The following is a 13,804-nucleotide window of genomic DNA, read 5'->3' as shown; positions in this document are numbered from 1 at the left end:
TAGCGCTGGTGGAGGTTTTGGCAGTGGCAAAGGAGGTGTTGGTACTGGACTACTGGAGGAGGATTTGGTGGTGTTAAAGGCTGTGGCAGAGGAATAGGAAAGAGGATGGGGGTGGTGTAGGTGAGGGTTCGGCTGTGGCAAAGGAGTTCATGTAGGTGGAGGGTCAGGTGGTAGTGGATGTGGGGTCGGAGGAGGGTTTGGCGGCGGCGGCGTGGGTTGTGGAGTTGGAGGAGGATAGGTGGTGGCGGTGGCATGGGGTGCGGCGGCGGCGGAGGTTCCGGTGGTGGAAATTAATGACCTTGTTATGCTATGTTTTATCGAAATACAACATGCCAAGATTTTAAGCGTATTGAAGCTATTATGCATGCATATATTATTAATGTAATTTTATGTGTTGATATAACATCAATAATTATTTCGCATTAATTTGTTGTTCCAAAAAATGAGATGATTTTCTTAAATATTACTTCTTTTTTCCCTATTCCTTTTCAATTGTAGCTAGGATATCTGAACTGAAAATATTAAAAATGTTGGGTTATAGCCGGAAAAGAGGATGTCACTATACACTTTGTTTTCCCCGTGCACCCCTGAGAAAAGTATAGTGGCTTTTAGGGGTATCATATTCTAATGGCAAATCTCTTCTCCTATTGGGCATTGGGATAATCTCTACCATATGATTGGAGGGATCCTTATTCTACATCCCACTCCCTCGGTATATACTCATGTTATCCATAATGTAAAGGCTATATCTCTTATTCTTCTTTCCAAAGTCAAAAAGTATACTTGCATGCATGTATATTCTCTCAAATTTATTCACCTATCTTCATGTTGCGAAAAATGAACTTCTGAAATCTAGAACAGTGATTGTAGGAATTGATCCACCAGATAAACTGAACCGGGCATAAACCGGTTCAAGAGCAGAAAAACACGAGGTTGATTTCCGTCTTAAAATGAAGACTTTCCAACGTTCAAGTCGTGAAGAATTGTAGTGGTTTAAGTAAATTAATTGCATATATTTATTAATTTCACAATTCTTTCGTTTATAGCTAAACAATACCTCCGGTAAAAAAAAAAAAAAAAATAGAATCCTCGATATTTAAGATAGCAAAAATCCACAAAAATTCTTGGATGATAGTGACATATCTTCAAAAATTGATAGCAACTTTCATCCGATTTTTGGCACACATGATCATATATAACATTTAAAATACTCATCCATGACCCTTACCTTTTTCTTTTCTTTGATTCTTTTTGGGTTAGAATTGAATTAGATTTCATGGCTTTTACAATATTTACACGTCGACCAAGAAAAAGATTGAAAGCACAACATGCACACTAACAAAAATAAACAAAATTCTCAAGTTAGCAAAATTGCATTACCTTCTGGTATAACTATAAAATCTGCATATTTATAATTTAGTAATCAGCAAAAACTGGGCTGGGGGAGATTTAACACAAATTCTTTCGGACTCATTTTCCATGGACGTCCACTAATCAATTGTTTTGGATATTGGAGTAGCTAGCATATGTAAAGCAATAACAAAGAGAAGAGAGCATAAAGTGGCAGCACCACACCTCTCAACTTATGTTGGAAATTTGAATAAAAATTACATGTCTTGAATGTGGGAGTGTCTTTTGGTTCTCCACATTCTTGAGTTGGTTGTGACTCATTATTGTGGAGTGTCTTTTGACTTTCCACATTCTTGAGTTACTTGAAAACTTGTGGCTCTTCATATTCTTGAGTTAAAGGGAAGATTAATTGAGTTAATTAATCTTGCATGACTCTTGGTATGTTTTTTGGGGGCTTATAAATAGTGTGCTCATTTCTCCATTTCAAAGTGCATGAAAATCTTTTCTCTCAAGTATTCTCTTGCATTTCATATTGTTAGCTTTTCTTTTGGCCTCCGTTAAATCTCGGTGATAAAGTAAAGGTACGCTTTCAGTTCGTCGTAGTAGTGTCTCGTGCTAAGTCGCTGCTGGTTGTTCCGTTGTATCCTGGGAAACAGACGTCCAAGTTTATCCTCGAAGCACATCTCGCAGGGGACGAATCTGTTTTAAGGACACTGTATTTTCATACAGACCTCGGTTTGATTTATTTTAAGCATTGTGCTACTGTTTTGTTCTTGTTCATACTACTAGTTCGTTGGTTTTAGTATACCTTTCTGTTTATTCCATACATTTTGTATAACAACTTATGCCCAAGCTTCAACACACTCCACACCAATCACCAAAGCCTCTCATGTTTGCGGCGTTTTGTTTGATTCTGTTATCTTCTAAATTATCGTTTATTTCTCAGTTCTCACCTTTCGCTGTAAACAAATATATCGAAAATCTGATTGTTTGATTTGTCAGTGACTGTACCTTTTGATAAGGACTGCCACTCGATTCTACATTTTCTTTTATTTTACTCTTTTGACTATTATTATCCCCTCCCTCTATATATACGACTCAACCTCGTATTCCCCAGGTGCAACTTGTCAAGCAGCCATTCCTCTTAATTGCTTAGCTCTGAAGCCATCGTTCATGTATAAGTTTTTTCTACTTCAACTCTACGCTTCATAATTTCTCTGTAATTTTCTTGTCCAATTCATTATCTTTGTTCCTCCTCTGCTCACTTTTGCTTCAATGGCGCCGCCAAATGATACAGCCAACTCGAATTGCGAAGTCCTTAATTCCAACAAACAAGACAACTACTTTGAACTCCATGATGGGAAGCTATCGGTCAGAAATGTTCCATTACTCACTCAGGTTCCAGGCAATGTTACTTTCAAGTCTTTCCCTTCAGTGTGCCGATCCTCGGATGCTCCCCTTAAACTCATCCACCGGGCCGAATCCTTTTATCACAAGGGTGGATTCCTGGGATTCAGTCTCGATGAACCCACGGATCGTGTGATGAATTCCTTTGGGAGATTCACAGACAGGGACTTCGTTAGCATTTTCAGGTTCAAGACTTGGTGGTCCACTCAGTGGGTTGGAAAATCGGGTTCCGACGTACAAATGGAAACACAATGGATCATGCTAGACGTCCCGGAAATAAAATCTTACGCCGTTGTGATTCCAATAATTGAAGGGAAATTCAGGTCGGCCTTTTTTCCTGGAACTGATGGCCATGTGATGATCTGTGCGGAGAGTGGTTCCACTACTGCGAAGTCGTTGTCTTTCCATGCGATCGCCTATATTCACGTGTCTGAAAACCCTTACAATTTAATGAAAGAGGCCTACACTGTCATTAGAGTTCACCTTAACACGTTCAAGCTTATTGAAGAGAAATCACCACCACCCCTTGTGAATAAATTTGGTTGGTGTACCTGGGATGCATTTTACTTGACAGTGGAGCCTGCTGGAGTTTGGTACGGAGTCAACGAATTCGCAGAGGGTGGGCTAACCCCGAGGTTCTTGATTATTGATGATGGCTGGCAAAGCATCAATGATGATACAGACGATGTGCATGAGGACGCGAAAAGTTTCGTGCTTTTGGGAACTCAAATGACTGCCAGGCTTCACAGGCTTGATGAATGTGAAAAATTCAGGAGGTATAAGGGTGGTTCACTCTTGGGGCTTAATGGTACTTCATTTGATCCTATGAAACCGAAGAAGCTGATCGCTAAGGCTATTGAGATAGAAGTGGTTGAAAAATCCCAGAAGAAAGCCGCTCAATCAGGAGTAACTGATCTATCTCAATTTGAAGTTGAGATTGATAAACTAAAGAAAGAATTGGACAAAATGATTATAGGGGGAGATGAAGGAGGCAAGGATTTGAGTAAAAACAGTTCAAGTTGCTCCTGCAAGTCTGAAAATATCGGAATGAAAGCATTTACTAGAGATTTGAGAACAAAATTCAAAGGATTGGATGATATATATGTTTGGCATGCACTGTGCGGCGCCTGGGGTGGGGTGAGGCCAGGGGCAACTCATCTGAACTCCAAGGTCGCGTCTTGTAAACTGTCTCCAGGGCTCGATGGAACCATGTCTGACCTCGCAGTGGTGAAAATTATCGAGGGCTCTCTTGGGCTTGTGCATCCTAATCAAGCCTATGATTTCTATGATTCCATGCATTCTTACCTTTCAAAAGTTGGAATCACAGGAGTGAAAGTGGATGTCATACATGTAAGCAAATTGTAGTATTGCTAAAATTATCACTCGTACTTGTACGTACATGTATTTTTAGGCACGTCAACTGTTAAACTAACACACTTTTTTGAAATAGTGTCTAGAATATGTATCTGAAGAATACGGAGGAAGAGTTGAGATTGCCAAGGCTTATTACAAGGGACTGTCAAAATCACTCGCAAAGAACTTCAATGGGACTGGACTCATTTCCAGCATGCAGCATTGCAACGACTTCTTTTTCCTCGGGACCGAACAGATATCAATAGGAAGAGTTGGTAAACAAAACAAAAGAATTTCTATTACCCAATAAAGAATTGATCAGAGACACTGATTTTCTGTGCGACATACTCTGTGTTTTGATAGGGGATGACTTTTGGTTTGAAGATCCTAATGGTGATCCTAATGGAGTGTTTTGGCTACAAGGAGTTCATATGATCCACTGTGCCTTCAACAGCATGTGGATGGGTCAATTTATACAACCAGACTGGGACATGTTTCAATCCGACCATGTTTGTGCAAAATTTCATGCTGGCTCAAGGGCTATTTGTGGCGGGCCTGTTTATGTTAGTGATTCTTTGGGTGGTCATAATTTCAAGCTGCTCAATAAACTCGTATTCCCCGACGGCACTATTCCTAAGTGCATCCATTTTGCACTACCAACAAGAGACTGCCTCTTCAAGAACCCTCTTTTTGACAGCAAATCCGTTCTCAAAATATGGAACCTTAACAAGGTGATCGAGAACTTTAATTTACCTATTGCAACAATTCTCATTCTTATTACAAGTTTAGAAATTTTAAAATATTCGATTGGTGTAATTTGACAGTATGGAGGGGTGATTGGTGCTTTCAACTGCCAAGGTGCTGGATGGCACCCCAAGGAACAGAGGATCAAAGGATACCCTCAATGTTACAAGCCAGTTTCTGGTTCAGTCTGCGTAACAGACATCGAATGGGATCAAAATGCCGAAACTACTGAAATGGCGAAAGCCGATGAATATGCAGTCTATCTTTGCGAGGCAGAGAAACTATTCTTAGAAAGCCGCGATTCTGACGCAATTCCAATCACCCTTCAGCCCTCGACGTTCGAGATATTCAGCTTCGTGCCGATCAAGAAACTTGGTCAGGGCGCTAAGTTTGCACCTATAGGACTGACCAGCATGTTTAACAGCGGAGGGACCATTCTAGGCCTGCTGTATGATGGAGTGATAGCTAAGATTGAAGTCAAGGGCGGTGGCGATTTCTTGGCCTACTCGAATGTTTCTCCCGAGAAAGTGTACGTGAACGGAATCGAGGTTGGATACGAGTGGTCGGAAAATGGCAAGCTGGGAGTGCACATTTCTTGGAATGAAGAATGTGGTGGCATTTCTAATGTATGTTTAGTATTCTGAATGTGATTGTGATCAAATATATGATGATGCATGTACTAATAAAAGTGCTTGTCAGCCAATATGAAGTAGCAGGATTCTAGTTTTTGTGTGCTGTTTATGATTCCGTTGTTATTATGAATATGAATTTGAGAATCTGAAAAAGTTTTTTTTTTAAATGATGTTTGTATGGGGGGCGTCTCTTTGTTGAAAGTGATGTAAATCATCAAAAGACACAAATGGATTGATATGGCTGTAGAAAACTCGAAAAAGATCACACCCTTTTCATGAAACAGAAACTTTGACGACTAGGTGTCACTTTTCAGGCGTCTAGGCAAATGCTCCTACAATAGCTGGAGCGCTATGTGACCAACAAAGGTGCCCAACGCCTGACTAGCTGCCTAGAAATTAAAGACAACACATCTATTGTCTGGGAATTCCTGACTGCATCTCCAACGACCATCTTGTCATCGATTTCATTGGTACGCAAGGTTCAAGATTTAACAACAATGTATGCTAAAAAGATTTGTGAAAAAGTTCATACCTCATGATGGAAAAAGATTTGTTGAAAACTCATATCCCACTGATCAGTTCCGGAATGAGCACCGATGTAGTTCGATCGCTTGCTTCAACAGTCGTTAAATACATCGAATCAACTCTTCAAGTACGCAAAAAATCGCGTGACATGATTTTATCTACTCATAAGCAAATATCTCCGATTGGCCGTGTAGCATATACATAAGTCAGCCTGCTTTCAAATGCAAATGTTTTTCACAGGACGATTTTAGTCCCTGGAAACTTCCCAATTTGGTTGCTTCCCCGGGTTTCTTACAATGTCCATGTCAGACAACAAATTTCCTATGATTCCAAAGATGGTTGTGTTAACTGTTTGAATGAGTTTTCTAGGTACCACAACGAGTTGCTGCGGAAGGAACTGAATCACGTAAAAGAGCTGCATCCTCTCATTTCTATAATCTATCCAGATTACGACAATGCACTCGATAGTGTTTTTATAATCCTCGCTTAAATTTTTACGTAGTGTTTTTGTTAAATAAGCCATTATAACGCTAACTTTTAATAAAACACCAAAAATATTTTCATCGAGAGTGTTTGCTATATATATAGTTTGATAGTGTATTCTGAACAATGTAAAAGATAATTTTGGATTAAACAAAAATATTGAGAGTATCAATGTCCAATTTTTTTTTCTTTATTTACCAAGATTCCATAATCACTTTAAAAAATTAGAATTAACCTGAAGAATTAAATTGAGTAGAACCAGAATTTGAGGTTAAGAAACACGAAAAAATTGATTTGTTCAAGTGAAAGTGAAAAATCAATTTTTTTAGAGGTTGTGTCTCTTATCATCATCAGTGTTAATCCAAAATGTATACAAATGTATACGCACAAACAGAAAGGTACAAGTAAAAAAAAAAAGAACTTGTATTGCAATAAAGAAAACAGTAGGACAATGCAAAAATAAAACAAACCGAGGCCTGTATGAAATACAGTGTCCTTAAAACAGATTCGTCCCCTCCGGTGTGTGCAGCGAGGATGAACGTGGACGTCTGTTTCCCAGGATACAACGGAAAACCAGTAGCACCGTAGCACAAGGCACCACCACGACGAACTGAAAAAGTACCTGAACTTTATCACGATGCAGAGAAACGAGAAAAGGAGCGGCAGCCGGCGGAAGAGCAGCAGCCGAGACACAGCAGAGCAAGCAAAGCTTCGAAATATCAGAATGTAGGAGAGTGTGTTGGATCTCTTTGAAAGACTTGAGGCTGCCTCTATTATAGGCACTCATATGGACAGTTACTGCTGTAACCGTTGGTCATCCGAAAGGCCAAAGGCCAGCAGCCGGATTACCAAAAGTCAGTAGCTTAAGCACCAAAGACCATTTCAGTTACAACACCAAGGGTCATCTGAAATACCAAAGGTCTTGGTCCATTTTCGAAAATAAAAATAGCAAAAGTCAGGTGAACCTCGGTGGGAAATTTTGCCTTGATCAGTCCGACATTCGACGTGCCCAGGTCGCGCACGTACGCCTGCACACAATTCAAGCCTTTTTCCACTGCAAATCGGGCCCATGATTTGCACCCCCATGCGCCTGTGCGCGCGAGAGAGAGCCTCTTGACCAATCATTGTTACACCTCTACAAAGTGCAACTCAATATAAGCTCACCAATGTTATGTCTATTTTCCTATGTGGGACATTTCCCACTTGCCATGAACTAGGCCTTGCTTGCTTATCCAATTTCCCATTCAAAGATAAGCCCAATAAGCCTCAAAGTCCAACAATCCCCCACATGAATGGAAATTAAAAAGATATTCAACGATTTTCCGTGATAAAGTTCAACAGTTGAATCTTGCATAGGATAGGGTAGGTATTACCCTTTGAACCTCCCCTTGTGAAAGCATAATAATTCACTGGTTGACAGTAGACATGATGTCTTTGAACTGTACAGCCGTTTGTGTGAGTTAATATATACTTCACACAAGACTCTTCCTAATACTATTCAGTTCTCATGATTGTGTTCGTTTTGGCCATGAACACACGCCTGGTTCTGCAAGAGGGTCTAGAATTGAGCCTTGCAATTCTTTTGAAGCGGCCCCACTTCTCTCTCACATAGGTGATTCTATATAGCTTCTCATCAGAATCATTAAAAGCCGTAAGCTTATCCTCAAAATTCACTGTTTCATGATAGGAATGGATTAGGGATAACCCCCACAGTGATTCTCCAAATTAGTGCGATTAGGTTGTCCCATTGAACCTAGTTCTTGGGATCTCCAGTCAGCGTAGGTTGGGTTTTCCTTCACACCAATTTATTCTATAGGCTTGAGCCCCATTCCCCTTGACATTTTCGCAACTAGCTCTCTGTTTGACCCTTTGGTTAGCGGATCCGCTATATTATCCTTTGACTTTACATAGTCAACAGAGATAACTTCAGTTGAGAGTAGTTGTCTAATGGTATTATGTCTACGACGTATATGCCTAGACTTACCATTATACATTGTATTTTGTGCCCTTCTAATTGCAGATTGGCTATCACAATGTATGCATATAGCCGGCACTGGTTTTTCCCATCCTGGAACATCTTCTAAAAAGTGACGTAGCCATTCAGCCTCTTCACCACACTTGTCAAGAGCTATAAACTCAGATTCCATCGTGGATCTGGCTATTACAGTTTGTTTAGAAGATTTCCACGCAATTGCTTGCACCTCCTAAAGTGAATACAAATCCACTTGTAGATTTTGAGTCTTTCATATCAGATATCCAATTTGCATCACTGTATCCTTCGATAACAGCAGGATATCTGGTATAGTGCAGCCCATGATCACGAGTGTACCTTAAGTATCTTAGCAATCTGATAATTGCTTTCCAGTGTTCAACTCCTGGATTACTCGTGAATCTACTCAATTTGCTCACTGCATAGGCTATGTCTGGTCTTGTACAACTCATTAAGTACATCAGACTTCCAATGACTCGAGAGTATTCTAATTGAGACATACTCTCACCTCGATTCTTTGATAGATGCTGACTAGTGTCAATCGGGGTTCTAGCCAATGCAGAGTCATCATTATTGAATTTCTCAAGTATTTTGTCAACATAATGTGATTGACTTAGGACTATCCCTTCTGATGTTCTATGTATTTTAATTCCAAGGATCACATCGGCTAAGCCTAAATCTTTCATGTCAAATCTTGAGTTCAATAACTTCTTAGTGGATTTGATCATCTTATCATTACTACCAATGATAAGTATGTCATCTACGTAAAGACATAAAATGACATATCCAAATTCAGTGTTATTTATGTATACACATTTGTCACATTCACTGAATTTAAATCCACTTTCCATCATGGCTTTATCAAATTTTTCGTGTCATTGCTTTGGTGCTTGTTTTAAGCCATACAGAGACTTCACCAGTTTACATACCTTATTTTCTTGCCCAGCCGCAGAAAATCCCTCAGGTTGTTCCATGTAAATTTCCTCTTCTAAATCCCCATTTAGAAAAGCAGTCCTTACGTCCATTTGGTGTACTTCAAGATTCCGCAATGCGGCAATCGCAAGTATCACACGAATAGAGGTTATTCTCGATACAGGAGAATATGTGTCAAAGTAATCAAGCCCTTCACGTTGATGGTAACCTTTAATTACCAATCTGGCTTTATACTTATCTATGGTTCCATCTGATTTCATTTTCCTTTTGAAAACCCATTTACAGCCTAGTGGTTTACTTCCCGGAGGAAGATTTACTAATTCTCACGTATGGTTTTGTAAAATTGATTCCATTTCAGAATTGATAGCCTCTTTCCATAGAGGTCCCTCAGATGAACTAATTGCTTCCTTGAAGCTTTGAGGTTCACTTTCCATCATGAAAGTGATGAAATCCGGACCAAAGGATTTCTCAGTCCTAGCTCTCTTGCTACGTCTAGGTTCAATGTCTTGATCAAGCTCTTGTTCTTCATCAATTGTTTCATACAATCTTTTGGATGAACTTGGTTCTTCCTTAGATTTACATGGAAACATGTGTTCAAAGAACGAAGCATTTCTTGATTCCATTATCGTATTCTTGTGAATATCAGGTATTTGAGATTCATGGACAAGAAAACGATACGCACTACTGTTTTGAGCATATCCAATGAAAATGCAATCCACAGTTTTTGGTCCTATCTTTACTTTCTTTGGAGTGGGTACTGCTACCTTGGCAAGACACCCCCACACTCGCAAGTATTGGTAGGAAGGACTTCTACCTTTCCATAACTCATATGGATTTTTATCTTGCTTCTTTCGGGCACCTTATTTAAAAGGTAATTTGCTGTTAGAACAGCTTCCCCCCACATGTTCTGTGGTAAACCAGAACTTAATAGCAACGCATTCATCATTTCTTTCAAAGTGCGATTCTTTCTCTCTGCAATGCCATTTTGCTGAGGAGAATAAGGTGCAGTTCTTTCGTGTTTGATACCATGTTGAGCACAAAACTCAGCAAATGGTGATTCATATTCACCTCCACGATCACTTCTTAGCACCTTAATTTTCTTGCTAAGTTGATTTTCAACTTCACTCTTATATTGGACAAATTTATCAATAGCTTCATCCTTACTTTTGAGGAGATACACATAACAAAATTTTGTGCTATCGTCAACAAAAGTAATGAAGTATTTATTTCCACCACGAGTTTGTACACCTTTTAAATCACATACATCACTGTGAATTATATCAAGTGGTTCACTATTTCTTTCAATAGTTCGAAAAGATGATCTCGTTAGTTTTGCCTCAACACAAATTTCACATTTGTGTTGTTTATCAATTTGGAATGCAGGAATGCTTTTCATGTTAATTAATCTACGAATTGTATCGTAATTAACGTGTCCAAGTCTACCATGCCATAAACAAGAAGACTCAAGCAAGTAAGCAAAAGTATTAACTTTATTGATCACGGGCTTAATAGCCATTACATTTAGTTTGAACAAACCATTACAAACATAACTTTTGCCAACAAACATTCCACTCTTAAACAAAACAACCTTATCTGACTCGAAGACAATACGGAAACCATGCATGTTAAGAAGCGACCCGGACACCAAGTTCTTGCGGATGTCAGGCACATACAACACATTGTTCAACGTCAGTTCTTTTCCCGATGTCATCTTTAGGACAACTTTTCCTTGACCCTTGATTTCAGAAGTGGCGGAATTTCCCATGAACATCTTTTCCCCATTCTCAGATTCCTCAAGAGTTGCAAACATCTCCTTATCCGAGCAAACATGGCGAGTGGCACCCGTGTCGATCCACCACTCTTTTGGATTCGAACCCACCAGATTAACCTATGATATTACAGCACAGAGATTCATGTTTGAAACCTCCTGAGAAATGTTCTCTACCACATTTGCCTCTCGGTTTCTCCTTGGCTTCTTACATTCCGATGCCTTGTGACCCATGCCATCACAGTTGTAGCATTTTCCCGAGAACTTCTTCTTTGAAACGCCTCCTTTGGGTCCCATGTTCAACTTTCTGTTGGAGGAGGAGAAGGTTCTCTTTTTCGAGCTTTGACCATGCTCGACAACATTTGCCTTAGCGGCAACAGGAGAAAATAATTGCCTTTCCGAACCCTTGTTGTCTTCCTCGATGCGAAGTCGAACAATGAGCTCTTCCACATTCATCTCCTTTCGCTTGTGCTTCAAGTAGTTCTTGAAATCCTTCCAAGCTGGTGGTAGCTTCTCTACAATAGCAGCCACTTGGAATGATTCACTCAAAGTCATCCCCTCACCGTGAATCTCGTGAAGAATCACTTGGAGTTCTTGAACTTGGCTGATAACCGGCTTTGAATCCACCATTTTAAAGTCCAGAAAGCGACCAACAAGAAACTTCTTGGCCCCGGCATCCTCGGTTTTATACTTTCTGTCAAGGGATTCCCATAGTTCTTTAGCTGTTTTCTTTTCGCAAAACACGTTGTAGAGCGAATCGACCAATCCATTTAGTACATAGTTTCGGCATAAGAAATCAGAAAGATTCCATGCCTCAACCGCACTAACAGATTCAACATCTCCCTCACCCTCGTTGAGTTTAGGAGCATCCTCGGTAAGGAATCTGGCCAAGTTCAGCATAGTCAAGTAGAACAGCATCTTCTGCTGCCACCTTTTGAAGTCCACACCAGTGAACTTCTCAGGTTTTTCACCGTGGCTGGCCGGAACGGCAACCGCAGCAGCACGTGGGGTACCATGAGAAACAACTTGAGGAGGGACAACTTGCACGTTAGTTTCAGTATCCATATCTGAAACAAAACTCGTAATAAGTAATCTGTTTTAAGATTGTTAATCCAAAATGTATACAAATGTATACGCACAAACAGAAAGGTACACGTAAAAAAAAGAACTTGTATTGCAATAAAGAAAACAGTAGGACAATGCAAAAATAAAGCAAACCGAGACCTGTATGAAATACAGTGTCCTTAAAACAGATTCGTCCCCTCCGGTGTGTGCAGCGAGGATGAACGTGGACGTCTGTTTCCCAGGATACAACGGAAAACCAGTAGCACCGTAGCACAAGGCACCACCACGGCGAACTGAAAAAGTACCTGAACTTTATCACGATGCAGAGAAGCGAGAAAAGGAGCGGCAGCCGGCGGAAGAGCAGCAGCCGAGACACAGCAGAGCAAGCAAAGATTCGAAATATCAGAATGTAGGAGAGTGTGTTGGATCTCTTTGAAAGACTTGAGGCTGCCTCTATTAATAGGCACTCATATGGACAGTTACTGCTGTAACCGTTGGTCATCCGAAAGGCCAAAGGCCAGCAGTCGGAGCACCAAAAGTCAGTAGCTTAAGCACCAAAGGCCATTTCAGTTACAACACCAAGGGTCATCTGAAATACCAAAGGTCTTGGTCCATTTTCGAAAATAAAAATAGCAAAAGCCAGGTGAACCTCGGTGGGAAATTTTGCCTTGATCGGTCCGACATTCGACGCGCCCAGGTTGCGCACGTACGCCTGCACACAAGTCAAGCCTTTTTCCACTGCAAATCGGGCCCATGATTTGCACCCCCCTGCGCTTGTGCGCGCGAGAGAGAGCCTCTTGACCAATCATTGTTACACCTCTACAAAGTGCAACTCAATATAAGCTCACCAATGCTTTGTCTATTTTTCTATGTGGGACATTTCCCACTTGCCATGAACTAGGCCTTGCTTGCTTATCCAATTTCTCATTCAAAGATAAGCCCAATAAGCCTCAAAGTCCAACAATCAGTACAACAAAAAGAAATATGTCGCGTATAAGTAGTATGTTGTTGATGCAGAAATTGGAAAGGGAATGCGCCATGTTCTATGTGTATGTATCCACACTTAAACTATTACAATTTTTCCCTCATTTTATGACTGTTATACATTGTCAAAATTTCTCACCTCCATTATAGGACAACCTATTAAGTTGTCCATTGATCTAAAAAAAATGTCATCTTTTGAACGAGTTTTTTTAAAAAAGTGATTTTTCTTTCAAAATAAATTGAATTGCATCGAGAGGATCTTCTGCTACAAATCCCACACTAATCTCTGTTAATTCTTGGACCTTTCAAATATTTTCTGAACTTTAGGGACTATAAAATATTCGTTCTCATTTTATTGATATAAAATTTTGTCAGAGGGTCAAAAGTATTGGAATAAAATTAATTTTTATAAAATTATAAAGGAATTTTGTTGCGGGATGGAAATATCAAATATATATATATATATATATATATATATATATATATATATATATATATATATATATATATATATATATATATATATATATATATTTTTACATAAAATAATAAAGAAATGTTTCTGGAAGA

General features: G+C 39.7%; 1 protein-coding gene across 1 annotated transcript; it reads left to right on the top strand.

Moving 5' to 3' along the window:
* The first annotated feature begins 2,453 nt into the window (after window positions 1-2,453).
* LOC140840080 (stachyose synthase-like) lies at window positions 2,454-5,598 on the top strand. Its single transcript, XM_073207183.1, has 4 exons — window positions 2,454-4,107; window positions 4,208-4,385; window positions 4,474-4,841; window positions 4,935-5,598. The coding sequence occupies exons 1-4, from the start codon at window positions 2,626-2,628 to the stop codon at window positions 5,496-5,498; spliced, it is 2,592 nt and encodes an 863-aa protein (XP_073063284.1). The 5' UTR covers window positions 2,454-2,625; the 3' UTR covers window positions 5,499-5,598.
* Window positions 5,599-13,804: the final 8,206 nt, after the last annotated feature.

The sequence above is a fragment of the Primulina eburnea genome, chromosome 8 (genome assembly GCF_022965805.1).
Source record: "Primulina eburnea isolate SZY01 chromosome 8, ASM2296580v1, whole genome shotgun sequence".
Classification (NCBI taxonomy): domain Eukaryota; kingdom Viridiplantae; phylum Streptophyta; class Magnoliopsida; order Lamiales; family Gesneriaceae; genus Primulina; species Primulina eburnea.
This window is presented reverse-complemented; position numbering and strand designations above follow the sequence as displayed.

What these genes read in the sequence shown, in the direction of transcription:
- LOC140840080 (XM_073207183.1), top strand. Translation starts at nt 2,626, where the DNA reads ATGGCGCCGCCAAATGATACAGCCAACTCGAATTGCGAAGTCCTTAAT. An exon ending in TGAAAGTGGATGTCATACAT is followed by an intron (nt 4,108 to 4,207) that starts GTAAGCAAATTG and finishes TTTTTGAAATAG; the next exon opens with TGTCTAGAATATGTATCTGA. An exon ending in GATATCAATAGGAAGAGTTG is followed by an intron (nt 4,386 to 4,473) that starts GTAAACAAAACA and finishes GTGTTTTGATAG; the next exon opens with GGGATGACTTTTGGTTTGAA.